At 35.2% G+C, this 26308-nt stretch overlaps 3 protein-coding genes across 10 annotated transcripts; 1 reads left to right on the forward strand and 2 right to left on the reverse strand.

The window, feature by feature from the left end:
• Positions 1-1308: 1308 nt before the first annotated feature.
• LOC122536130 lies at positions 1309-12791 on the reverse strand. Of its 7 annotated transcripts, XM_043668248.1 has the most exons (16): positions 11714-12791; positions 11383-11643; positions 10727-10980; positions 10502-10655; positions 10121-10414; positions 9334-9999; positions 8962-9228; positions 8723-8884; positions 8519-8643; positions 7991-8373; positions 7459-7928; positions 6791-7258; positions 6563-6705; positions 3572-6478; positions 2328-2829; positions 1309-2255 (listed from the first exon to the last, which is right to left on the reverse strand). In XM_043668248.1, exons 1-16 carry the CDS (start codon positions 11838-11840, stop codon positions 1873-1875), a joined length of 7566 nt encoding a protein of 2521 aa, XP_043524183.1. In that variant the 5' UTR covers positions 11841-12791; the 3' UTR covers positions 1309-1872. The 7 variants fall into 7 exon arrangements, with proteins under 7 accessions (XP_043524183.1, XP_043524179.1, XP_043524182.1 ...); XM_043668244.1 differs by having other exon boundaries at positions 1309-2829; positions 10514-10655; XM_043668247.1 differs by having other exon boundaries at positions 1309-2829; positions 8723-8833.
• Positions 12792-13171: 380 nt separating this feature from the next.
• On the forward strand, positions 13172-14423 carry LOC122536132 (activator of basal transcription 1-like). Of its 2 annotated transcripts, none has more exons than XM_043668254.1 (3): positions 13172-13481; positions 13703-13892; positions 13980-14423. In XM_043668254.1, the coding sequence occupies exons 1-3, from the start codon at positions 13307-13309 to the stop codon at positions 14254-14256; spliced, it is 642 nt and encodes a 213-aa protein (XP_043524189.1). In that variant the 5' UTR covers positions 13172-13306; the 3' UTR covers positions 14257-14423. The 2 variants fall into 2 exon arrangements, with proteins under 2 accessions (XP_043524189.1, XP_043524188.1); XM_043668253.1 differs by having other exon boundaries at positions 13182-13520.
• Positions 14424-14510: 87 nt separating this feature from the next.
• LOC122536135 (peroxisomal leader peptide-processing protease-like) lies at positions 14511-16490 on the reverse strand (the record flags this gene model as incomplete). The annotated part of the gene is made up of 4 exons (XM_043668259.1): positions 14511-14774; positions 14853-15137; positions 15932-16118; positions 16260-16490. Coding segments are annotated over 4 exons (792 nt in total), but the record flags the coding sequence as incomplete, so codon positions are not given.
• Positions 16491-26308: the final 9818 nt, after the last annotated feature.

Genomic DNA, 26308 nt, shown 5'->3' on the forward strand with positions numbered 1-26308 from the left:
TGATAATGATAAATAGATGATGATCTTATTTGTATTATTAACATCGATGACGATGACGATGGTACTGGTAATAAAAATAACAATAATAATAATAGTAATCATTATAATAATAATAATAATAATAATAATAATAATAATAATAATAATAAAAATAACGAGAATGGAAGCGATAATGATGTCATTATACAATGAAGTGTTATTGTGTCACACTATTCAAAGATGTGTACAAAACTTAAATATAACGACAATTGATTTGTATAAAACAAATGTAGCTAAACGTATACGGGGTTTCATATATAGTTTATGAAAAGAGGGCGTATATTCGTGCAATGATTAAGACTTGATCTAAGAATAATGAAAATTGCACGAGACTTTTTTTTTTCTTTTATCAATACGCTTGTCTCTCCTTTTGATATACATACATACGTACATTGAATTTGACATTTCACAAACTGTGTGTCAATCAATATAAGTTCCTATATCAATTGCATATCATACGCTCAGCAGTATGCCATTAAATTGAAACCGTATTTACATGTGTTCGTCACTGTAATATCTAATGGGTCTACAATTTTCAAGTAAAATTCTACGTTATTTGCAAGCAAAACAAAAATAACCGTACTTGAATGAATAACATATCGATAAAAGAAAGAAAACAGAACAGAGAGAATAAACTGAAATTTAATGGAGCGGAGGATAATGTAAGAATAATAGTACAATAGTACAAGTGAATCAATATACGTTAATCGTGTCACTGAGATTATCAACGTATACATACAAACTTAAAATAAACATCAGAAAGTGAGGAAAAAAGTGAGATCGCCAATTTTTGGTTAACTTTCCCATAGATGTTGAATTGAAAATGAAATCGTAAACGTTAGCGAATTTTAAACAATTGAACTATATATGTCAAAGAATCTATGATTACATCGTTGCATAAACATTTGATTACTCAAATGAAGCACTGCAAACTTAAATTATTTATGAATCATTAAAATACACGATATATAAGTCAATCGTACAAAAAAATGTACAAACGTGTTGATGGAAAAAATAAAGTTATTGGTTGGTCGTAGATTCTTATAATTAACACACACACGTACACACATATATATAGTGTGTGGTGTGCCTTCATATAGTATATATACGTTTATATATATATATATATGTATATATATATAGTATGTATGTATGTATGTGTGTGTGTGTATATATATATATGTATGCACGCGCGCGCGCGCGCGCGCGCACACACACACACTCACAGCACATGTGAAATGAATGCACTGCATTATATAATCTTTCGAGTAAATTTAAACAATATATTACAGTATTTTTAGTGAAACTATATACACATAGCAAAAGGCTTAATGAGCGAAAAGGAGTGTTTCATTTTGTCACTTTCGTATTTACAAAGTCTTACGCGCCAAAACATTTTCGACAAATATATTTGATTTGTTTCAACGTTCTTTCTTGCTTCCCTTTTCTGTTGTTCGTAATATTGCACGCACGCACATACACGCGCAAACGCGCACACGCACAGCCGCACACATTGCACCCACACACATACACACGTAAAACAAACCGTTTCTATCAATTGATTTGGTACAAAAACATGACCAACACAATGATGTGATAAAAAATAAATGATTTCTTACTAATTGTTATCAGCCGAGGAATTGTCATCGAAGAACAATGCAATGATATATCTTTGTACCAAATTTACTCGAATTCAGTTAGTTTTTATGCGACACTGTTCAGCACAAAAGTTTGGAATCTTGTCGCCGATAAACGATCAGCTTTTCAAATGAAATACTTTGCAATTTTAACCTTTCGTTGGAAAAACTCATCATCCTTGTTCGAGTACAGTGACTAATCGATCGATTCTGAAGGGCCCTGACCCCATCGTGATTTTACTCTTAATATCTTGCTCGGGACACAACTAGGCGTGTCATCGTTAATTTTCCGCTTAACATTTACCACAATGCCACTCTTTGGAACGAACTTCGAATGTGATGATGTCGTTTTGGTTACATTGTTTTCAACTACGCTTGGTGGTGTCGATGGAAACGGAGGGAAATCCTCGTCTTCGAGACCTGGAGGTTTCGGCTGTTCAGGAGCTATGTTTCGTTTGAAAGATTCTGGGAAAGGACTCTTGTAGGAAGTTCCCTCGTGAGTGGTAGGATCCGTTGTCGAGACTGCGGTTGATAGATTCGTAGATGCCGGTGGGGCTAACGATGGGGAGGCAGCAGTTCCTACGATTGACGATGAAAGAACTGTCGTTGTAGATAAATTCGATGAAGTAGAATTTTCGGTGACTCTGTTACCTGACGCTGCTGGTACTGTGGCAGCTGCGGCTGCGACAGCAGCTAATTCTTCTTCTGCTTTTCTAATCAAATCCAAATCACTTAATGAACTCAAAGTACTCTTACTCTCTTTTTCTTTCGAAATAGATTCCCAATGATTAGACGGGGATTCCAACGTAGATTTCTCCGAAATGGAGGGTTTATTTGATCCGCCAACTGGAAGTTTCATAGCCGATGACGAATACTTTTCCGAATTTTGATAAATCGAACAATTTGCAGTAGTTAGGAACGTGGCGCTTGGCTTAGATGGTAAATACGGGTCTACTTTCGAGTTTTCTTGTCGTTTCACATTTGCTAATATCTCTTGTAAATTTGGCGGTATCGTTATATTTGAAACCTTCTCGAGAATCGGTTGAGTGAGCTTTGAAATACCCGGAGGCGGTGGCGGTGTGAACGACCTCGTGTCCGAAGGGCTATAAGCTTCTTCGCATTCATCACTGACTGGTGGATCCAGCCCTAAGCCCTGAAATCAACAAAACTAATAATGTTAAATACTTCACGTAATTTGTAATTCCATTTCTACTTCTCATCCAATCTCAATGTCTAATGCATCGTTAGTTTGTATTTGAAAAATTAAGTGCCAATGACACAATATATGATATAATTAATTACAACAAGCGAAACATGATCTTTCTCTCAGTTTGTTTTTTCCTTTCCAAAAAATTGAGATAAAGATCGAAAATGAAAGAATCCAGAGCTACTGGCAGATTTTTACTTCTTGCTTCATGCTTCGCACATTAACATATACATTTTTTTCTTTTCTTTTGCTACAAGATAATTACACTAATCAATAACAAGGGCAAATCCAAAATATAGACAAATGTATGATCATTTCAAATCCTAAATAAAATTTATACATTCGTGCAAATAGAAAAGATTGGATGAAAAAAAAAAAAAAAATGTGGAAAAGGAAAAGAATGCGAAGCCGAGGTTGGACGAAAAGAAAGAAAATATATCTCCCTCTTCTATCCCCCATATTCTCTTTCTTTCTTTCTTTCTTTCTTTCTCTCTTTGCAACAAACGTAACAAAAATCTCTGTGATGAAGAAGTGACAAGAAGTTCGCAAGAAGTAACAATCCGAATAATCGAGGATAAAAAGAGGATATTACGGATAGATCGAAATCAATTTTATTTACAGTAGTGGGGCAAAAGGAAAAACAACAACATTTGATTTTATAAAAAATAAATCGTGTTAAAATCCTCACCGGCAAAGTAGGCGCTGATTCGCCAAGAAACGACGAGCTGATGCTCTGTATTTGTTGCTTCTGCTCTTCGATTTGTCTATTTAACTCTTCCATTTTCCGCTGGAGTTCGGTAGAATTTTTACTGGAAGAAATGATACCATTATCGAGTGGAGTAGCGTCGTGAATACCCAATGAAGCAGATATCGGAGTTACTGTAGTTGCTGACGTCGACGTGGAACAAGTTCGCAAATCGAGATTAATATCTTCTTCGTCCATTTGGCCGGGACTGTACGGCTCGTCGCCGTCATCCTCGAGAGGAACTTTGCCAGGAGAAGAAGTGAGATCGATCTTTGAGGACAATTCGGGAACTATTTTACATATAGTCGCAGTATCGAGTAACGTAGTTCTCGACATTCCTATATGCGCTTTATTCAGATTGTCGAGAGTGGTTTGCGTGACAGGATGTTGTTTCTCTTTTGTAGACTCGGTCGCGCTGACCGCCGTTCCCGGCGGTGTTTTGTGATATGTACTTGTTGCGGTTACCGAGGAAGGCGACGATACCGGGATCGTTGGTGTTGCCGTGGAGGTAACCGTGGCTGCGATGATCGCCGCGTTGCTACCACTCATGGACTTGTTATCTTTCGAAGCGCTTATTAAGGGTGGCGTGTAACTTCGATCGGTATCCTTTTTCGATAATTTCATCGGCAAGCTGGAGGATGATATGCCAGGAAGACGTTTTCTTTTGTTACGGACGATGATGCCTAGAAGAAGATGCGGTCTGTGCTCCTCGAATCCAGGACCGTTCAAAGGTAACAGAACCTGAGGTATCGTACTTTGACTTGAAAATGGCATTATATAAAAATCCTTTATATTTTTAGAAACATTTCCAACGACTCCAAGTCGACTTCTACTGTTCAAATAACTATACAACGTTATATACGGGATCTTTTCTTCGTCGTTCGCCGCGGTAAGCCGAATTACCAGAATCTCCTTCGAACCAGTTTTTTTCATCTTTGAGATGTAATCCCAAACAGTCTCGTGACTTATTCTACCAACAACGTCAACCGTATCTGGTAGATCGTCCATTAAATCTTTTGCATGACCACTTACTTCTTGCGCGGTAATGAAGAACTTCGCAACATCCACCATGTTAACAAAACCCCTCCAAACTGTTTGCAACCCTCCTGCTTTCGGAGTTTCACCCTCTATGGTCGACGATGATTCCTGTTCTCTCTCTCTGTCGACTTCCTCGTTAATATCGGGCGTTTTAATAGTAACTGTTGAAGAAGGCTCACGATCCGACACATCGGAATCGTTTCCATCGATGATGTTGGTAGTCGCTTCGTCCTCGATATGTCGCCAAAGTCGATCTTCGATTGTTTTTTCAGCCGATGTTCCCGTTAAACCTGATAATTCGTCTTTCTTTTCCATCTCCCGCCTCCTTTCCTCCTCCTTTTTATCAACATTCTTCGATTCGGAATAAACAAAACTATTGCTATTGCGACTTCTCAAAATATTCTCACTGCTTCTGTGTCGTTCCCGTTCCCTCTCTCTATCCTTCTCCTTTTGCTTAGTTTTTTCTCTACTGCTCCTTTCACGGACCTTCAATTTCTCCCGATCTCTGGTTCTAGATTGTTCTCGATCTCTTTCACGATCCCGTTCCTTCTCTCGTTCGTGCTTCCCTTCTTTACCTCGAGACTTTTTCTCTCTGCTCTTTTCTCTAGTTTTACTGCGTTCCCTTCTATCGTTTCTACCATGTTTGTGTCTACTTCTGCTGACACTCCTGTCACGTCTATCGCTTGCACCCTTTGAACGATTGTTGTCTTTCTCCCTTCCCCTTTCTTTCTCCTTATCTCTGTCCTTCTCTTTCTCCCTGCCTCTATCTTTGTCCTTCTCCTTATCCTTTCGTTTCTTATCGTCAAAGTTCCTTGATTTTTTCGCATCTTCCTTGCCTTTAAATTTTTCCTCGTCGGGCGCCTTCTCTAAATCTTTTTCCATATCGTCCACGGTCGAACTTATACTATCAGCACTATTCAACGCAGTTACGATATCTTGTACGGGAGTTTTTGGATCAACATGATCGATACCACCATCATTTTCGATTATTTGTTCACCTTTGTGCGTTTTAACAACGATAGATTTAGCCTGAGCCATTAGATCTAATTCGTTTTTTTTAATCATTTCTAACTGATGCTTTGTTTCTTTTTCCCTCCATTCGGCCAATTCTTGACTAGCCATTTCATCAGGACTTAACCTTACCACTGCATCCGGCGTCAACGATTTATCGGCAATCTTTCTAAACAACGTTAGATTCTTCGTATCTTTTATATTGAATACCAGACTTCTGTATTTGGCTTTATACTTTGCACCGGTATCTTTGAAATACTTGTACAATTCTAATTCGATATTATAAGCTAGATCCGCTATTTCTTCATCGGTAAGTTTCAAATCTTCAGTTTCTTTTATTCGACTAGACAACAATTCTGTTAAAGTTTTTCGTATATTTAATCGTATGGGTTCGGTTTCGGGTTTTCTTTGTGGACTTGGTTTAATTTGTTGTTGTTTCGCTTGTATAGTTGGCTGCTTTGGTTCTTGCTTCTTCACAGTCAATGTTTGTTTTGATGATACAGCAACACCTAGTTGCTTTGTTTGCGGTTGAGTGATCAATTTTGTCATTGTAGTTTTTAATAACAAAGGACTCTTGTTTACTGGCAACAACGTTTGCTTCATTTGTATTGATTTTGCATTTGTCGGCTGAGTTTGTTGTTGCTGCTGCTGTTGTTGCTGTTGCTGTTGGTGTCCACTAGAGATAAGTGTAAATTTTTTATTTCCTGCCGTTAAAATCATTTGCTTAGAACCCGGTACTTTTGCGTATGTCATCTTCGGAAGATTCTGTCCTTTCCCAGGAGACAGTATTGCAGACTTTCCCTTAAAAAGTTTTATTAAACAATTAACGCGAAAATAAAAATTATACAACTATGAGAAGGTAAATGAGATGAAAATTTTACTCACTGTTTTACCAGGTGTTTGTGTTTGAATGGTCGTAATCGGTTTCCCTATTTGCAGTGCACCAAGATTATTCGTTCCAACCATTTCAAATGTAGGATGTTCCTTTAACCACGTACGCAAATTTGATCTTGTCGGAGCATCTGAACCTTAAAGAAACAATAACGATAAACGGAAATATTTCTTTTTCTTTTTCGCGGATACAAACATTTTGAATAGATGTATATAAGCTACCAGTTAATACTTTTCCAGTCTTTCTCTCAAAAACGATGACTCGAGCATCGGTTTTTTGCTTTAAGGCCGGATCAAATGGTGTCGACCTTGCCCCTTTTGGACTTGTTGTTGATCCTGATATTGGTTTGTCTTTGGTCAATGTTTCTTGAGCATGCGCAAGTATACATGCGTCGGAACAATAAATGCTCGAGTTTCTGGCTTCTTTTTTACAAACGACACACTGCATATTACTAGAATATTGAACTTCACCGTAATCACAACCAGATTGAATCAAGGATGACGTTTCTTCAGTAAATGAAGCCTGATTAACAGAGATAAGATTTTTCGAATTTTCAGATACAGTATCGGATTGAATCCGTTGCTTTCCAGAAGCATTTTGAGTATTCAGTCTGGCTTTTATCTCTTCATCCTTCTTCTTGGCGCAATTTGGACAAACCCATTCAATTCCTTTTTCCTCCATTTGTTGTCCTAAATAAGGAAGAGGAAGAGAAAGAGAAAGAGAAAGAGAAAGAGAAAGAGAAAGAGAAAAAGAAAGAGAAAGAGAAAGAGAAAGAGAAAGAGAAAGAGAAAAAGAGAGAGACCAAAAATCAATATATTGTGATGTATTCTATACTTTGTACGACCGTGTTATTTATATAAATAAGTAGATGAATATTTTTTCACCTTACCCATTGCTTTGCTAACATGTACGCATTTTCCGTGAAACCAATCTTCGCATACATCGCAACAAATCATGAAACGATTATTATGCGGTCGCTTGCATATACACCAAAGTCTGTCAGGATCATCTTCTGAATCCGAATTATCCTCTTCTTCTTCTTCTTCTTCTTCTTCTTCTTCTTCTTCTTCTTCCTCCTCTTCTTCTTCTTCTGCTGCTTCTTCTTCTCCTTCTTCTCCTCCTTCTCCTTCTTCTCCTTCTTCTCCTCCTCCTCCTTCTTCGTCTTCTTCCTCAATCTGTTTTCGATCTTTCTCTATATCTTCATCTTCTTCAGCCTCGTCGTCTTCAGCTTCCTCCTCCATATCTTCTTCTTCGACTCGAACTACATTCTCATTTTTTCCAGCTTGATCTACATCTGCATGAACTTCGAGTTTGATAGGCTGCAGTGACGTCGTTTGTTGCATTGTTGCACTGTAACTTCTTCAAATGTGATACGAGAATTATATAATTATTTTTATTCGACTATTTTATTCTATACATACCCGAACTTTTCCGTTCGTTTGACAGGTTCAAACGGTTTTTGTACCGGTTCGACAGTTTTAATCTGTAATCGTTTGCTTCTAGTAGCTGGTGCTTCGATGGGAGGTAACGTAATTATTCGTCCACCACGAATAATTTGAATAGGTTCTTTATCGTCTTTCGCAGACTTTTTCACTGACTCTTTAAGTACATTTGTACTGGCACTGACATTTGCACTGGTTGTTGCAACCGTCATTGGATTCGTAATAGTTGTCGTTACGATTACTCTTGCAGAAGCATCCAAAGATTTGACACTTTCTTGTTCTGACGTGATCAAAGTGGGAGTGAGCATGTTATTTGAGTTTATTTCCGTCGCAACACTTCCACTTTGTTCGACAAGCGTAGCCTATAGAGTCGAAGGATAAAAGGAAAGTTAAAAATGAAAGGAGAAAAACGATTCTATTTAAGAGAGAAAAAAAAAAAAAAAATGAAGCTACGATACTATGGCCTTCAAATAAAACTGATATTATTAAAAATAGAAATCTTAATACATGTTCAGCCAAATCAACGCCAAGTTCTTCTTGTAACAATAATGCTTCGGCTAATAATTCCTCTTCGTGTTTACTGGCTTCCATTTCCAATGTAGCTAATAAATGTTCCTCGCCTTCTATACCACCTATAAAATATTCATGTTACACAACTGCTTCAACATCTTTGTTATGTTTATAATGTTAAAGATTATGTAGTATATTTACCCGAATCTAAAGTTGGTTGTAACTCTTCTGATACACTAGATTTTATATCCGATTTAGATTCTGCTTCATGGTTTTCTACCAAACAATCGTTATTTTCCCTCTTCTCCATAGCTATGGAAATTTCAGAATGTGTAATTCGGTCGATAGAAGTAGAAATAATACCTTTGGTCACAAAATTTTGTATAATAAATTTAAACGTGTAACAACTTTTTTTGTACATACACGAATACAATACAAACCTGGACGATTTGATGTTGCAGAAGATGTTGATGTCGACGACGATGACGATGATTGTATTGCTTGCGTAAGGGAATTCCCGGAAGAGACAATAACTGCGGGCGATGTTGTAGAAAGTAACGATGTCACTACGTTCTCTTGAACTTTTGAGTCACCGTTTGTACCAACACGCCGAATAATATCTGGAGTTGAAAAAAGAGCAGGTCCTAAAGTGTCCACTATGTACGCTGGTGATTTACGATTTTCTTTCTTTGAATGTTTTTTCGCGCCTAAAAACAGATTGAAATTTAAGCAGAAATTTGATATTTACCTAGAGTATCATACAAGATAATCAACAAGAAAAATATATAGAAAAAATAAGATATACTACTAACTATCAAAAACTTTGTTTTCTATTATTTTACCGGAATCCATTTCTATTTTTGTAATACTTTCTAAACCATCGGGTTTTCTCTTTTCTTTCTTCGGATCGCAAGTTTTTATTTTTGAAATAGCAGTAGGCGACGTCACTTTAGCCAATTGTTGAGAATGTTGTTGCTGTTGTACGTTTGACGTTTGAGTTTGTATCATGGCAGACTGCTGTGTTGATGTTACTTGTGATATGGTTCCTTTCATCTGCGTTACTGGTACATTCGATGTTATAGTTTTAGTAGTGACGGGTATCTGAACCAGTTTTCCATCTTTGGTAGCGAAAAATTTGGTTCCAGTCTGATTTAAAAATTTTCCTTTAGGAAGAATCATCTGTTTCTTCACGTCGATATTTTTAAGGTCGTTCGGCTTCATAAGCACTTGTTTTTGTATAAAAGTAACTTTTTGATTAGTTCTACCCTGTCCTGGTTTTGTAATAATCATATCACCCTTAATCATATTAGCATTAATCAAATTCGCTTTAACCTGATTTGTCGTCTGCAAAGGTTTATCGAAATTAACCGAAATATCTTGGTTCATTGTTGAAGATGAATCGTTGCGTTGCAATTCTTCTTTCTTCCGCCCAATAGCAGTTTTAAGCTGTCTTTTACCTTTAACGAGACCAAATCCTCCTACCGAAATAAAAGATAAAGTTTCCAATTTATCATTAACGTACCTCTTTTCGTCATCATCATTTCATGTAAATAACAATCATGAAATATATAATCACTATTTGTTTTACTATTCCCTTACCCAATTTTTCATCTTTTTCTGAACTCTTCATAGCATTCACAGCAGCAGCCATTTCCATATCTAATCGACGTACTTGTTCCATATCCATTTGTTTGTTGGAACCTCTTCTACGAGTAGCTACCATACTTCCTCCTCTAGTAGTAAGTCCTTTTCTACCGCCTCTAGCTCTTATACCACCTCTCCTAGGACCTCGCGGACCAAAGTCTGAATCATTATCAGACGGTGGTTCTGAATCTGATGATTCAGTAGATGACATTAATTCTTCTTCATCCTCGTCGTTAGATCTTCCTTGGTCTAAACAAAAAAAGAAAAGTAACAAAGTTAACAAGATGTCAATTGCGTTTTTTGATAAATTTTGATGGAACAGCACAGTATGATTACGTTTTCCAATACCCTGTTGCATTAAATTCCTTGATACTGGATGTCCAACAGATTTAGGTGTACTTGTTATACTGGCCGACGATCTTGAATTACTATTGCAGATGGGAACAGAAGACGCGGGAATATTTTTTCGTGGTCGACCAACCGGTTTACCCTGTAACAAATAACGTAACAATCAATTTTCGATTCCAAGAACTCACTAAATTACATTGGTACTATACTCACAGTCTTGCTAACAACTTTCGACTTGATCGCGACTGCATTTTCAACATCACCAATAGGCGACGATGTTTTAGATGTTCCAGGAGCAGGTGAATGTTGACGTGCGTATTGCAAACCATCGTCAGAAGTAGGTGAATCAATAACAGGCAATGGATCCCTTGGTTTTGGATCAGAAGGTGATAGCCTACTTGTGTAGCAATGATCCAACTTAACGCTGTACCTTATAGAGTTTTGTTGTTCCTCTACCGTTAGCATATCTGTGAAATGTACCAAATAAATTAACAATCCCATTTCGAACTCTCTCTTTAAATGTAAACGTAAATATAAATATACCATACATTTAATAACTATTCATTGCATGTAAATGAAACATATTTTGTCTATATAGTAATTAAGATACAAACTACTCTCCTATGTTAGAAGTATACAATTTTCAATTTCGGTTACTTCTGTCCCGTGTTAAATCAGAGGACGTACGAATCATAAGTGCTATTAAAACACATGGAACAATAGACTATGAGTATGAACTTTTGGATCAATTGCAATTTATACGAGCAAAACATAATAAATATATATATATATATATATATATATATATAAGCTGAGACAGTTAATATAATTTCAATACACAGAATATGGAATAGAATCAATATTATTACCTAGCATTGCTGTAACATTTTCTCCAAGAATTTGTTTCGCCTCTTCACTTTGTAAAGCTGTCTCTAATCGTTCCAACTGTTCTGGATCCATTTCCATAAAAGGATCAACCAAACTGTTTGCATCTGAAGTTGTACCACCAGAATTAATTGTAGCTGATGTAAACATTGGAGGATCTACAGTTAACGTGATATCTCCATTTTCAGCGTCTGTATCTGCTTGTCCTACTCTAACAACACTGACATTTGCATTGGCCTGATTCACTAAAAGTTGAGGTAACTAAATTTGATGTCTGAGCTTGGTGATACAAGTTGAATAACTAATGTAACTTACTGATTAAACTTTGCAAAGTTTCTTGGTCAACAGATATCGTACCATCGTCATTGACAATGATAATCAATGTATCATCCTTCTTTCCTGAGCCACTCTCTTGTGGTTCAATAATGTACGAACTAGACATTTTTCTCTATAAGCTAATGAAAATCACTCTCGTGATATTTACCCTTTCAAATCGTCGTATCAAAAATGACAACTGCAGGACGTCGAGTCCGTCGTATCCGTCTCAAAAATAAGTCGCCAAACGAGTGAAAGTTTATATACGCTTTTAAAATAGAAGAATAACATTCGAACGAGCATCGATGGATAGTATAGAGATAGAAGAGATAAAAAGAGAATCCCAACTAATAGCCGCGTTCCTATCTAAACGAAAATAAAATTCCACTGATGTGTAATAAAAGCCGCCGAACGAGATACACCAATATCAAAGGGCAGAAGTGATACCCATATAGTATTACCGTGTTGTTCACGTTTATCGCGTTATTACCTATTCTATTAGTGCACGGTTACGAAAATGGATTTTGAAAATAATAGGCAGCACAAAATTTTTTTAAAATAGCAAATTAGACTGATATTAATTAGTAGTAAAGAAGTTAAATACACAACACTTTTAATGTCACACTCTGTAAAAAACATAACGTTCACGGTCAAGTAAACAGTACCGCCAAGAAAAAGATAGTCGCCATTTTGTTTAAGTCAGCCAAGTAACGTTTCCCAAAAATTTTAGGACATCCGTCGCTGTTTCGTTGTTACTAAGCTAATCCATAGGAGAATTATTCGTATGGAACTCGGTCCATAAAACTTTGATCAAAGTAACGTAGCTAGTTGAAAAATGAAACGTTTCTCAACGATACATGATGTTACGAACGCACTTGTATCTTTCTGCACACACTGAGACGCTGCGCGCTTCTCGTTGCGCAACAACGAGAAGAGCAAACCAGTAGCGCTATACCGCGTTAAACACACTACGTTCAATCCTTGCTGACGATATTTTACTCTTTTCAATTCCATAACTATTTTTTATTTCTCTCGTGTACAATATACTCCAAGTCATGTTCTCAATATCTTTTATGCCTTTCATTACATTACATTATACATGCATCGCATTTTGATTTATCTTTTCTTATATATATATATATATATATATATATGTATGTATATATATATATGTATGTATATACATTTTTCTTTTTTGTTAAATTTTATGCGGAAACGAAAATTGTTACAGTAATAGTAAAAGAGAACAAATTTGAAAGATATTATTATATACAAGTTTAAATAAATTGAAAAATAAAAAATCAAAGTTCATCTCAGTACAATACTGTTAATAGAATATGAAATTAAGAGTATTGGTATGAAATTTGAAGTGACGATAAACTAAAAGCGAAAGACGAGTATTGTAAATCTCATAATTACGAAAATATAATAAAACAAAATGCAGTGTTTTAGGGAAGTAGCAGAGAGTCGTGTTTGAGCATCTTGTATAGTTTGTTGCTCGTGCAAGAGATGGGGTTAATTTTCACTCACTGAAAAATCGAATGTAAATACAGCTTAATAATAAAATCGGAAAACTAGAAAAATTGAATACAAATGAGTGATGATTCAAAAAACAACGATATAAAAATGGAAAGTACCCAAAATACAGAGGGTGTAATATTTAATAATGTAGCTAAAGTAAAAAAACGGAAACGGGGTATTGTATATTTATCTAGCATACCTAAATATATGAATATCACGAAAATTCGTGAATTATTTTCTGCATACGGTAAAGTTGGAAGAATCTATTTACAATTAGCTGAAAATGGTTAGTTATTACGCATAAATGACTAAAATAGGTTCGAGACACGTGTATATATAACATAACCTCTATTTGATATTTTACTTACAAATTAGAAATATTTCTAGATGGTTTTACCTGCATGTGCTTAATAATAATAATGAGATATTTTCGAAACGAATGTGCATTATATTATTTCTTTCCTACAGAACTGGAGCGGAATGGTGGAAAGAAGAAACAAAAGAAAGTTTATACAAAGTTCTTTACTGAAGGTTGGGTTGAATTTGAAAGTAAGAAAATAGCAAAATATGTTGCATTTACATTAAACAATACCCAAATATCAACTAGAAAAAAGAGTAAATTTTATGATGTTATTTGGAACATAAAATATCTTCCAAGGTAACAAATTATAGGCGCTTTTAAAAACTTTGAAATTGTTTCCAATTTATCATGTAAATGACAGTTTAATCTTATAATGTTTATTAGATTCAAGTGGATTCATCTGAGCGAACGTTTAGCTTATGAACGTGCAGTACATAAACAAAGACTACAAACCGAAATTGCACAAGCAAAACGAGAGGCAAACTTCTATTCGCACAACGTCGACAGAAGTAGAAAACTACATCAAGTGCGACAAGACGAGAATAGCACATTTGTACCACCTATGATAAAACAAAGGGATACAGATGCTGAAATCAGAAGCAAAAAGGAAAGCAAATCTGTAACAGATAGAACAGATTTCCTGAAATCTCTGTTTGGTTGAAATTCTTCTATCAGGGAAATATAATATTTATTTATTTATAACTAAACAGTAAATATCTCTTTCTATATATAAGCATATAAATGAATCAGTAAATCGGTTAATTGTTAAGTTGCTTTATCTTTTGTACCTTTCGTGTAAATTGAATAAAATTATTCTATGTAAATTAACGGAAGTGTTTTTTTATTAACGAATGGAGTTTATAAAAATTGTACATTTATTTATAAATTTATCAAAAAAAAAAAAAAATATATATATATATATATATAGATTATATATTTATACATTTTTACTCAGAAAAACATATCTTGCATGATAATACACACTGTACATCAAAACAGTCTACAATGCTTATTTTCTTATACTTGTATTACGTACGTATGTTTACCTTGTTCACCATTTACGTTATTTATTCATCAAATTGTTCATTTATCATATGTTTGATGGAAGAAAAGGACAAAAATTCCATGTAGCTGCAACGCTTTCATCATACTGTGTCAATGCTTCTAACGCTTTAGGATCTGAAAATTTGGGAATAGTTTTTCTTACGATTTACGTAAAAATCAATGGAAATATTCGTGTATTCGTACGTAAAGTACCGGCAGTTCGTAGATAATCATCCAGCGGGTTTTTCAGAACAACAGTTGGTATTGCCATGCACAATCGTGGATATAAAAGAGAATCGTTCGATAAAGCAACATTGCAAACCACTATCCCTAACATTTCAAAATTGGCGCGTCGAACAATGGGCCCACCGCTAACGCCACTGTACACGCAACAATTGGTTTGAAACATATGTTTCCACGATTTTGATACTACTCCACTACTAACAGTGGGTCGTCCTTTCAAAGAGATTGGAAATCCTATAGAAAGTATTTGTTCCCCTACGAAAAAACCGTATTATTTTGTCATAGCTTATGATTATCAAACTGTGTGCGTGCACGCTCGTGTGTGATACATGTCCAAAGAAATCCTTTTAATTTGGTTAGTATTTGTACCTAATTCGTAGTTGTTAATAATAGAGGCTCATTAGACTCAATTGAAGCGAGTTTGAAAGACGAGTGAAAGAAAGGAAGCAGATGGATAGTTGGATAAATAGAAAGAAAGAGAGGGAGATTGTGTGTGTGTGTGTGTGAGAAGAGGGATAGATACCCGCAACATTTGTTCGATATCAACGAAATGTCGATTCAGCCCCTCAACGATCAATTGGCTCAATTTAGACCTAGTTATTTTTCCGTCAATGAAAGAAGGTCAGTGCTGTTGTCCCTTGCAACGTATGGCGCCATAATGTCGCCTTCTACACGATGATCTTCCTATATTCTTAATTCTTATTTTCATTACCGTTAACCAACCGGAATAACCTCCAACGGTGTGGATATGCGTTATAAAAAAAAAGCCTCGATTCTTGATACAACCAAACTGTTGTATAACTGTTAATACGAACTGCGCTAGTGATGACACCAATACATTTGTGTCTTTTTTCGTTTCATTACACGTCAGCAGTTTGTTTGATCGGTAACGAACAACGTTGAACTTTTTTTCGCTCCGAGAATAATAATTCTTTTGTATTTTTATTTTCGTGTACTTTTATAATATTAATAATAGGTATTTTTAGGCGGGAAACGAGCTTTTGGGACTTGCTGAAAGCTGACAAGAATATAATTGTCAAACGCCTTACCCTTCTGCGCATCTCTATCGGCAAGTTTGATAGCTTTCATCGAAGGTTCTTTGAATTTTCGATCAATCTTCAATACAGCAATATCGTAAGGTTGTTCGTTTGATGTTTTATAAATTAAATTTGCTTCTGCGAACCATTCGTATCTATTGGCGTGTGACGTTGCAAGTTTAATCCTTTTTTCCGGCGCCTAGAAACAATTAAGCAAAAAGATTCAAAAACTTTCGAATAAATTGCTAGGGAATAAATTGCTTTCGTTGTAATATAGATATTTCAGAAAGGAAAGAATGTGAAAACAAAAGTAAGAAGTAAGAAAAGAAAAGTTTTATACCATTGCGACAACATGTGCGCACGTTATGAACGTTCCGGTTTGTTCATCCATTAGAGTACCGGTGCCCCAGTCCGGTCCACACTTTACGATCGCGACACATTTTTCAAGGGTGTCTGAACAAGGGACGAACACGATGATTATAACGTAACGTAACGTAACGTGTCGCAGAACACACGCGAATTCGCAGATTTCAAACGTAAGAGTAAACACCGTCAATGACAAAACACAGCATCATCCATCAATGAGAAAGAAAAAAACGAAACAAAAAAAAAAAAAAAAAAAAAAAAAAAAGAAGAAAAAGGCGAAAAAAACGAGAAGTAAGTGCTTTATGAAAGAAAGGCAGACAGAGAGGAAGCGAGAGAATTTCCGACGGAGAAACAAGTAAATATTCATTGTTGGTAAAGAGAACAAAATCCTGGACATCGTCGAGGTCCAGGTTTTCAGTAAATTCATTGGCTCCGCGGCCAGGCTAACCCGAAACGCCACATTCATGAATTTATGAATATCGTTAGAGCCCCCGGTGTATCCTGTTAAATTGTCCTTTTACATCACAAGGGTCAGGTCAAGAGTTCACGTGTCTTTCTTCGCTGCACGCGGCAACATTGTCGCAATTACCCTCGAAATTATACGCGAAAAGATCCGGTAATACCGGGCTAACACGGTCGACGTTACACCCTTGCTACTTGTCTCGATATTTCATCGCGTCAACAGCGTCCACGACGCCTATGACTTGGTGAAACTCAGGATAAACGATCTTTAACCTGTCTAGTCGTAGTTCACAAACGAGACAGAGAAAGAGAGATAATTTATTTTCGAGATAAATAAAATTATTAAAATAAATTGATCAACCCTGATTACAAAAGGTACGAAATAAATTTTACTCATTTTTTTTTTTTTAAATAATTCATTTCCATCACTTTGAACTATTGATAATGTTATTAATTCTTAATTATTGCTAAAATATATATTTTCATTGTAAAATCCTGTTTAATTATATTGATTTTAAATTATACATATACATAAACAACTTTACATTTTACCATTCCGAGTATATTCTTTTCTGATATTGTACAAACATACAGTATTTTACTACTTCATTTTACTTACTTGATGGACAAAATTTTCCAAGGTACGTTTGCATGTACGTTTACCTCGTGTTTAGGGTTAGTTATGTTTTGAACCTCACCGCGTGAAAGAAAACTACTAAATACACGTACGTGTATTTAAAAATATTACTCTTCTTGGTATTTGTTTTGATTTCTTTTAAGCTGTTAGAATTCGCTTTGTAACAATACGCTAAAAGTTGCTTTAACTTCTAGCTTTAATTGGCTCGTACTACAGGGCGAGCCAAAAGTTTCGTCCCACCTGTTCCTCTTAACAAAACGTTAAAACGTAGAGAAAACACGGATTCTATTCTGAAACTCGAGTTCAAACATGATCTTTTTCATTACGCGTCGAAGGTTATTTCTCAATTTATAAGAAAAATTTTTTTTCAAATTATTGTAATAATTTATATTGTTAATATTTATTTTTATTATAAATAAAATAATTTATCACGCGATGTTTAATCCTGTACAGTACTTTCAGCAAGATTGTACGAACAACATCGCCGATATAGTACGTTAATGTTCAGCAGAAGATTGATCCCAAGTGTTTAGGTTAGACTTAGGTTAGGTTAGGCTTGGGTGGAACCTACATCACAGGGTAATAACACATCCATATTAAATGTTTGGACGAAGGAATAGACTTTGGGTTTGGGTTCAGTTTAGTTTTAAGTTAGGTTAGTTTATTTTGTCGAAAGAACGACGAACGGCAGCTGGCCTCTTTGTAAACAGTTCGCCATAGGCTGCGGATTATGTTGCTGCGGATACGAACCGTAGGAATTGCTGATCAATCCAAGGGCCCGATCCGGTCGTCCCGATACAGGGAACCGAACAATAGGGGAATCCCCGCGGGCGAGTCGTGCCCGTTAGTAGTTAATCGAATATCGACTAGCACGAACAAGTGGAATCTGGGGTGATTATCGGTCGAGTTTCCCAAGTCTATGAAAGGTTCCCTAGCTTTCTCGCTGCGTTATCCTCAGTTTCGTCTCATCTTCGCGCCTTTGAGCGTAATCGCACCGATTACCATCCCGATTTACTCTTAAACGACGACTATTGCTGGCTCGGTTTCCATATGTGTGAGATTCGTCGCGAGATATTCGTCGGTGAAGAGCAAAAATCGTCGATAATTTCAATTGACATAAAACTTCGGAAAAAAAAAAGAAAAGATCAAATTCCCCGAATGTATTCACGAAGTACAAGCTTGAAACCAAGACGATTACTGTACGATCATCTTTCACAAAGTTGTGTCAGTTTAAATTAACCGCAACTTTTCGTTGCCCTTCACTGTATGTACAGGGTGGGCCAAAATAAATTCCTGCTGAAATAAATCCGTGATTTTTTATTACATTTTCATTTCCACAAAATTTTCCAAGGTATGTTTGTACGTACCTCATGTTTAGGTTAATTATGTTAATATATAATAATATAATATAATATATAAATATAAATTCGTAATTTTTTTTATTATATTTCCACTAAAAAAAATTTTTTGATGTTTTAGGAATTATATTATATTATATTAAGAAATCATATTTCCATTGACAAAAATTTGTTGATGTTTTATTTAAAAAAAAAAAAAAATGGGTGGGAAGAAACTTTTGAGCCACCCTATGCCTCTGAAATGCTCAAGTTACTCGAGTTTCAGTAGTTGAAACGTGGCGTTTGTCGACCAAGCGTCAGACGCGTCTGACATGTACGCGACGTTACTACTTGCGGGGAAAACGCACAGGTTGGCGTACGACGCGATATCGTTGCGACGACTTCCTTCTCAGCGTGATTTGAGGGATGTCTAGAGACCACTTGCTTCTTTTCCAAATGTTTCTATTAAAAATTCATCAATTCTAATCAGCTTTAACGAGCTAAAACTAGCTAGATTTTTATTGAAAAAATGTACATGCTACGTATACATTATTCATATATAGCAACAATTTGAATAGCAACATGTAAAATAGATACTACAGACACTACGTCAAGTCGTTATGTATTAACGATTTAAATAGTAACAATTAAAATACATAGAATTGTACAATAATGTCTGTGTCTGGACACTAGAAATCAATATTAATTTTGACAAAGATGTCAACACTTTGGCTAGTACAAGAGATTGCAAGGAATTTTCATTTTTGGGCTTTTTGGGAACTCTTTGGTAACACTGACTTGTCAGTGCAAGCCTAAAGCAAAGAGAAAGGCGAAAAACAAGTGCAAAGCAGAGGCAGGACGCTGGAAATGCTCAGTCATATCGCCGTTTCCTGTTCAGTCGTCGGTTTCTTCTTGAGAAAAGAAGCGAGGTTAGGTTAGGTCGATCGTCAGCTCCGGGAGACCTTGACTCACAGTGGCGACAAGCGACGAGCAGAGCGCATGTGTGCCAGCACGGCACCGCACGGCCGGGTTACCTACCCGTTTCCTACCCCTTGGCTGGCGCCAACCGGGCCGAGCCACCTCTCTCCTCCCCACCCTTCCGCCCACTGATACGCTACTACCGTTACTACATACTACGCTCCTCCACGCTCTCTTCCTCTTCCGCTACCTCCTCCCCTCCCGCCGTCTCCCACGTCACCGCTGCCCCTCTTCACGCGTACGGGCTCGATTCTGCCACGCAGCCGGTTAATGAACACGTCACACGGCGCGGGTGCAAGGCACTGATTGTGAGCGCGCGCCTCTCTGTCTCTGGGCCGTCTTGTCTTGCGGAAACCGGCCTATTGTGTACGTACGCGTAACACGTACTGGGTGTCAGACGAAATGACGGAAACGCGTGCTGCGTTGCGAAGTTCTCTTCTTTCTGAAATTCTTTTGTTCTTGTTGCGTCGTTGTTGTAGCTTTCGCTCTGGGCGTCTGTTCAGATACTACATACTACATATTATATTGTACTATACTATGCTATGTACTATATTATATTATACATAGTGCATTATATTATACATGGGTTACTTTATTATACTATATTACTAATATAGTATATACTATACTGTATTACTATGGTGTATATTATAGTATATAGTATAGTATATATATTGTATACTATATACTGTTATACTATATTATACTATACCATACTATATATTATATTATACATAGTGTATTATATTATACTATACTCTACGTGGGTTATTTTATTGTACCATATTACTAATATAGTATATACTATACTATATTACTATGGTGTATATTATAGTATATAGCATAGTATATATATGTATATATATATATTGTATACTATATACTATGTTATACAATACCATACTGTATATTATATTATACATAGTGTATTATATTATATTATACTCTACATGGGTTACTATATTATACCATATTACTATAGTATAAACTATACTATATTACTATATTATAGTATATAGCATAGTATATATATTATATACTATATACTATATTATACTATACTATACTATATATTATATTATATTATATTATATTATACTATACTTTACTTGAGTTACTATATTATACCATATTACTATAGTATATACTATACTATATTACTATGGTGTATATTATAGTATATAGCATAGTATGTATGTTATATACTATATACTATATTATACTATACTATACTATATATTATATTATATTATATTATATTATATTATATTATATTATATTATATATACTGTATTATATTATACTATACCCTACATGGATTACTACATTATACCATATTATTATATTATATTTTATACTAAATTACTATGGTGTATATTATAGTATAGCATATATTATACTATATTTATATATCGCACAATACAACAGCAAAAGAGGAAGTTCGAACTGTTGACCAGTTTTAAGTACGATATTCCCATCAGAAGGGACAGTCGAGTGGAAAGTAATTTAATAATAAATCCAAAGGTTCAAAGTGAAGTTGATTACATTTAAACACCGCAGCCACCGATTAAAATGGCCAATTTCTACAGAGAACTTTATATACTTATAGCAGTTATACTTTTAAATACTCGAGTGACTTTTAATAAAATTAATATATCAGTAGAAGTATCATGTTCTTTAATATAATACCTATAATAGCAGTCGTTTTTTTTTTTTTTTTTTTGGTACTGCATAAAATTACATTTTATTTAAACTATATTTTCTTTTTAATCACCAAATGGCAATGTTTATTAAATTAAAAAAAAAAAAAGAACGACATTACTTATGGACTTAACTTTCTCTTGTATATTGCATTTTAATTTTTTTGATACAATTATTATACTTTAGTCAGTATAATCTATTTGAAAGGATTACTTTTTGATCTGACTAATTTGATCGATCTACTAATTTGTAAGAGTGCGTTCGCCATTTCGAAGTATTTCGACGCGAGATGGAAGTTTCGTCAACGTTGCTCTCTCTCTCTCTCTCTCTTTTTTCTTTCTGTTCTGCCTGCAAGAGAGTTTCTTCCGGAAGAGTCGAGTTTCCGTTGAAATGCTGCTCCCAGTTACAATTCGTAAGAAGTTCCTCGAGAATTCAGGCATTCAGATACGGTACATTCACGAACGATGTACGTTTGAAATCTCGTTGCTCGCCGGCGCCGGAAGTTTACCCTACGTACGGTGGAAATTTCGCGTGGAAACCTTTTTGTGCGGCTCGTGACTTTCCACGATCCCCCACTCGGCATTTTTGTAAACGACATCGGTACCACGTGTTGTCACGAAGTTACGATAAATATTTATTTACCTCACAGCAACGTGCAACACGACGAGTTTTTAACACAAATCATATTTTATCGAGCGTTTGCCTTCGTGGAATACGAAGAAACAAAACAGATTTGTAGTTTCGGTTTTTTCGGGGAAATAAAAAATTTCATCATCGCCATTCCGGAGTTAGTTCAGTCGCAAAATGAAAAGCAATCGATAGTTTACATTGTCATAATTTCGTGCGAAAGATGACGTAACGATCCATTCGGTTGGATTTTAAAGGGAAACATTTTATTTTCACTGTTCTGAATTTTTTTTTTTTTTTCCAAGACACTTTTTGAAACTATGTACAGGATGGGGCAAACATCACTTGTCACTGAAATAAATTTGTAACTTTTTTTGTTTTCGTTTGAAGGGAATAATTCTAAAGACATATTGAAAAAACCATGTTCGAACTTAAATTCAGTTGAAAATTAATAAAATTAGTTTTTTTTTAAATTTTGATGTTTTATTAAGAACACTTTTGGTTCTATAATATAGTACAATGAATGTAGTAGTAGTTCTTCTCTTTTGTAATTGTAATTGTAAAATTGTAACACACGTATGTGAAGAACTGAAGAATTTTCTTCACGACGAAATTTGTAATAGAAGACTGAAGTTTCCCTTCCACAACGAACAATTAAACTTTAAGAACGTTAGGGTCAAAAATTCAAGAAATCCAAATAACGTTCAAAACGTCCATAAAATAATAAAAAAAACAAAAAAAAAAAAAGAAATCGAGCGAAATCGAGGTCATATTATATTAATTTCAATTGATGGAGAAATTGATCTATGAAAAAAACGTTCAAAGGAACGAAATAAAAAAGAAATAATCCCGAAATAATAAGTATAATTATTCTAAATTCTAATATTATTTTAATGTATATTTAAAATATTATTTTAAAATGTATGATCACTTTTAAATGTTCTCTCACGAATAACATCTCGATATCATTTACAAATATAATTAATAATAAAAATATATTCTTCATATTAATTCATAAAATAATTCTCATCAATAAATTCGTCAGATTAAATGACATAATAATTGGTCATGGTCTTAATTCAACTAAAAAAAAAAAAAAAAAAGAAGAAGGAAAATTTTCGACAAAGTTAGATCACTTTAAAGCGTTGGCAAGTCTTCGTCGTTACCCTTCCTCTTCCAGGTGGAGAAGAAACGCCAGACGCGATTCAAAATCGCACGTTTCTGAATCGTGCTTCTGAATCATCGTTTACCTTCGGTGCATTGCCGGGCTGCTGTTGGCAAAAGTTTTCAGAAAACACGACAAACTTCCTCGTATCTCCTGGTCAAGTCGCGACCCAGAGAGGAAAGAAATGGCGCAGTTACGTCGTGTTTTAAGGCTCGGAGAGACTGATTTGCCCGGTGTTTGTAAAACGACTCCTCGGAGTGAAATGCCAGGAGACGGCCGAGAAAGAAAAATCGCAGAACAATATACTCGAGTTGGTCGAGATACTCCTCGAGTGCCATTTCCTTCCGGATTCTCGCCACAGTTATCGGGTGGTTGTGTCGCGTTCAAGGTCGATTAATAAATCTTTATTCGCGGGTGGCAGAGGGGACGAGGAAGAGGTAGCCAGCGCCACCAGTCTCTGAGACGACGGCTGTCGACGTTAACGGTGACGAACGCCCGATACGGGGGCCATAATCCCGCGTTTGCGCGCCAATGGACCGGGGACTATAGTTCTATAGTTTCGTCCGCGTTCGGTGTGCATAACCTAGTTTCTCGCGTAGCATCCACGTGGTCACGTGAGCCGAACGATGAAAGCTGCCGAGCCCCGAGCCTGGCTGAATCTTTTCAAGTTATCAAATCCCAGAGTACGTTTCTCCCTTGGTGTGCCTTACGTAACGACCAACGCGTTGACATATAATTTGTCGACGACGATTGCTCGAAAAGCCACGTCGTTTGACCTTTGTCTTGTCGCTCGAGTGGGAATCGTCGCGGTCAAACGGTTTTTCGTTGTGAAAATGGCTACGACGCGACGCTCTCTGTCTAATGTACAGACTATCTTTGTCTGTCTACTGTTTGACACAGTGTATAGTATAGATATAAGTATACTCTCCGTCCTTTTTAGAAATCTTGGGATAAGTAAGGTATTCGTATAGTACGCTGTACTGTATTTATTTGTACTATGCTACAGTATTTACTGTATTCATTTGTACTGTACTGTATATACTATATACTAGTCATTTGCATTATACTATATATACTATATACTATATTTGTTTGTATTATACTATATATAATATACTATATATAATATGTAGTATACTGTATTTATACTATACTATACTGTATAGTAAAGTATTCGTATAGTATACTATACTAGTATATTATATTTATACTATACTATACTAGTATACTATATTTATACTATACTGTACTGTATAGTAAAATATTCGTATAGTATTATACTATACTGTATAGTAAAGTATTCGTATAGTATACTATACTGTATAGTAAAGTATTCGTATAGTATGCTATACTGTGTAATAAAATATTCGTATAGTATACTATACTGTATATTAAAGTATTCGTATAGTATGTTATACTGTGTAGTAAAATATTCGTATAGTATGTTATACTGTATAATAAAATATTCGTATAATATACTATACTGTATAGTAAGGTATTCGTATAGTATACTATACTGTATAGTAAAGTATTCGTATAGTATGCTATACTGTATAGTAAAGTATTCGTATTGTATTATATACTGTATAGTAAAATATTTAAAGTATATATATATAGTATATTATGCTGTATAGTAAAATATTCTTAAGAATATACTGCATTTATTTATACTACACTGTATTCGTATGCTGTACTATACTACACTATACGAATATAGTACTTACTCCAAGATTTTTGAGGGGCAAGAGCGTTTGCACGTATGCCGCCGAGTAAAGTAAATAGTGAATTACAAATTACACACAATAAATAGAATATAAAAGTATAAAATAACACACACAGTACGCAACATGTACGCAATATACATTCTTTGTATTTATAATATATAATAATATATAATAGCTTTCACATTGTGCGAAAGATATAAGAATACATTTTTACAAATGTCTTGTAGTATAATTTTTTGAATTATGCAACAGATACAATATATATATATATATACATCAAATTAGACTAAATTACTATAATAATTAATAAAATACTATAATACAATTAAATACAAATTTGTACAATGAAGACTCTGTTTATATAATATAATATGTTGTATACATATCATTACACTATGTATATTGAATACATATATTGTTATATATTGCATACATATATCATACATATATTGCATTATATTATAAAATATACACGATACACGATACTTCACGATAAATATCAAACGTCAAAAATAAAATTATTCCAAGACTTTCGTGCATGTATATTGCGCATATATACGTACATACGTACGTACATATGTATGCCAGCAAGCGTTAGAAACGTTGTTTGGCTCATTAGAATAGCCAAAGTTGTTTTGTTTCTTGTTGTCCCGTCGCTCTCCTCGATCGTTTCGAAACACGTTCGGGCTTTGGTCGTGATTGCATTCGACCTTGCGTGGGCCAGCTGGCTGGATGAGAAAAGGAGGGTTGGCAAGGGCGTAGGTGAAGAATGATGTAATCGATGCACGAGGGTAGAGCGTGGCCGCGACACTTGGCCTTTGCGTTGCTCGACGATCCTCGAAGCCGAAAGCCATGGCAGCTAGAGAAGACAGAGGGAGAGAGAGAGAGAGCTGCGCTCAGCCTTCCCCTACTCGCCTACTCGAGCTACCTCACCCCGCGAAAAGTGTGCTCGAGGAAAAAGACCGAAGGAGAATTCGAGTTAGCGAAGGACGCGTCTGTCCTTGCGAGAGTCGACCAATCTCGAACCTTAACTAACAAGTTCGAGACGCGGCTTTCCTCGCCTGGTCGAACTGCACGTTAGTGTGTTTAACACTAGAAATTACCAAAATGGTCAAAATGACCATTTCAGTATTATTTCTGTTTCTTATAGACACAGACGAAAGATATATTTTTAGAGACTCGAATGATTGTTCGCAAAATACATAAATACTATAAGTATAATATATATAAAATATAAATATAAATGTAAACATAAATACTATAAATATAATATAAATACATAAATACTATAAGTATAATATAAATACATAAATACCATAAGTATAATATAAATACATAAATACTATAAGTATAATATATATAAAATATAAATATAAATGTAAACATAAATAC

The sequence above is a fragment of the Frieseomelitta varia genome, unplaced genomic scaffold, assembly GCF_011392965.1.
Source record: "Frieseomelitta varia isolate USP_RPSP 00005682 unplaced genomic scaffold, Fvar_1.2 scaffold_800, whole genome shotgun sequence".
Taxonomy (NCBI): Eukaryota; Metazoa; Arthropoda; class Insecta; order Hymenoptera; family Apidae; genus Frieseomelitta; species Frieseomelitta varia.

Bases quoted from the DNA above. Each gene is read 5' to 3' on its own strand.
- LOC122536130 (XM_043668241.1), bottom strand. From the start codon at position 11,840: ATGTCTAGTTCGTACATTATTGAACCACAAGAGAGTGGCTCAGGAAAG. The intron at 11,644-11,713 runs GTAAGTTACATT...CTCAACTTTTAG, and splicing joins AACTTTGCAAAGTTTAATCA to TGAATCAGGCCAATGCAAAT. The intron at 6,479-6,562 runs GTGAGTAAAATT...AAACTTTTTAAG, and splicing joins CACAAACACCTGGTAAAACA to GGAAAGTCTGCAATACTGTC.
- LOC122536132 (XM_043668253.1), top strand. From the start codon at position 13,307: ATGAGTGATGATTCAAAAAACAACGATATAAAAATGGAAAGTACCCAA. The intron at 13,521-13,702 runs GTTAGTTATTAC...TCTTTCCTACAG, and splicing joins TTTACAATTAGCTGAAAATG to AACTGGAGCGGAATGGTGGA. The intron at 13,893-13,979 runs GTAACAAATTAT...AATGTTTATTAG, and splicing joins AACATAAAATATCTTCCAAG to ATTCAAGTGGATTCATCTGA.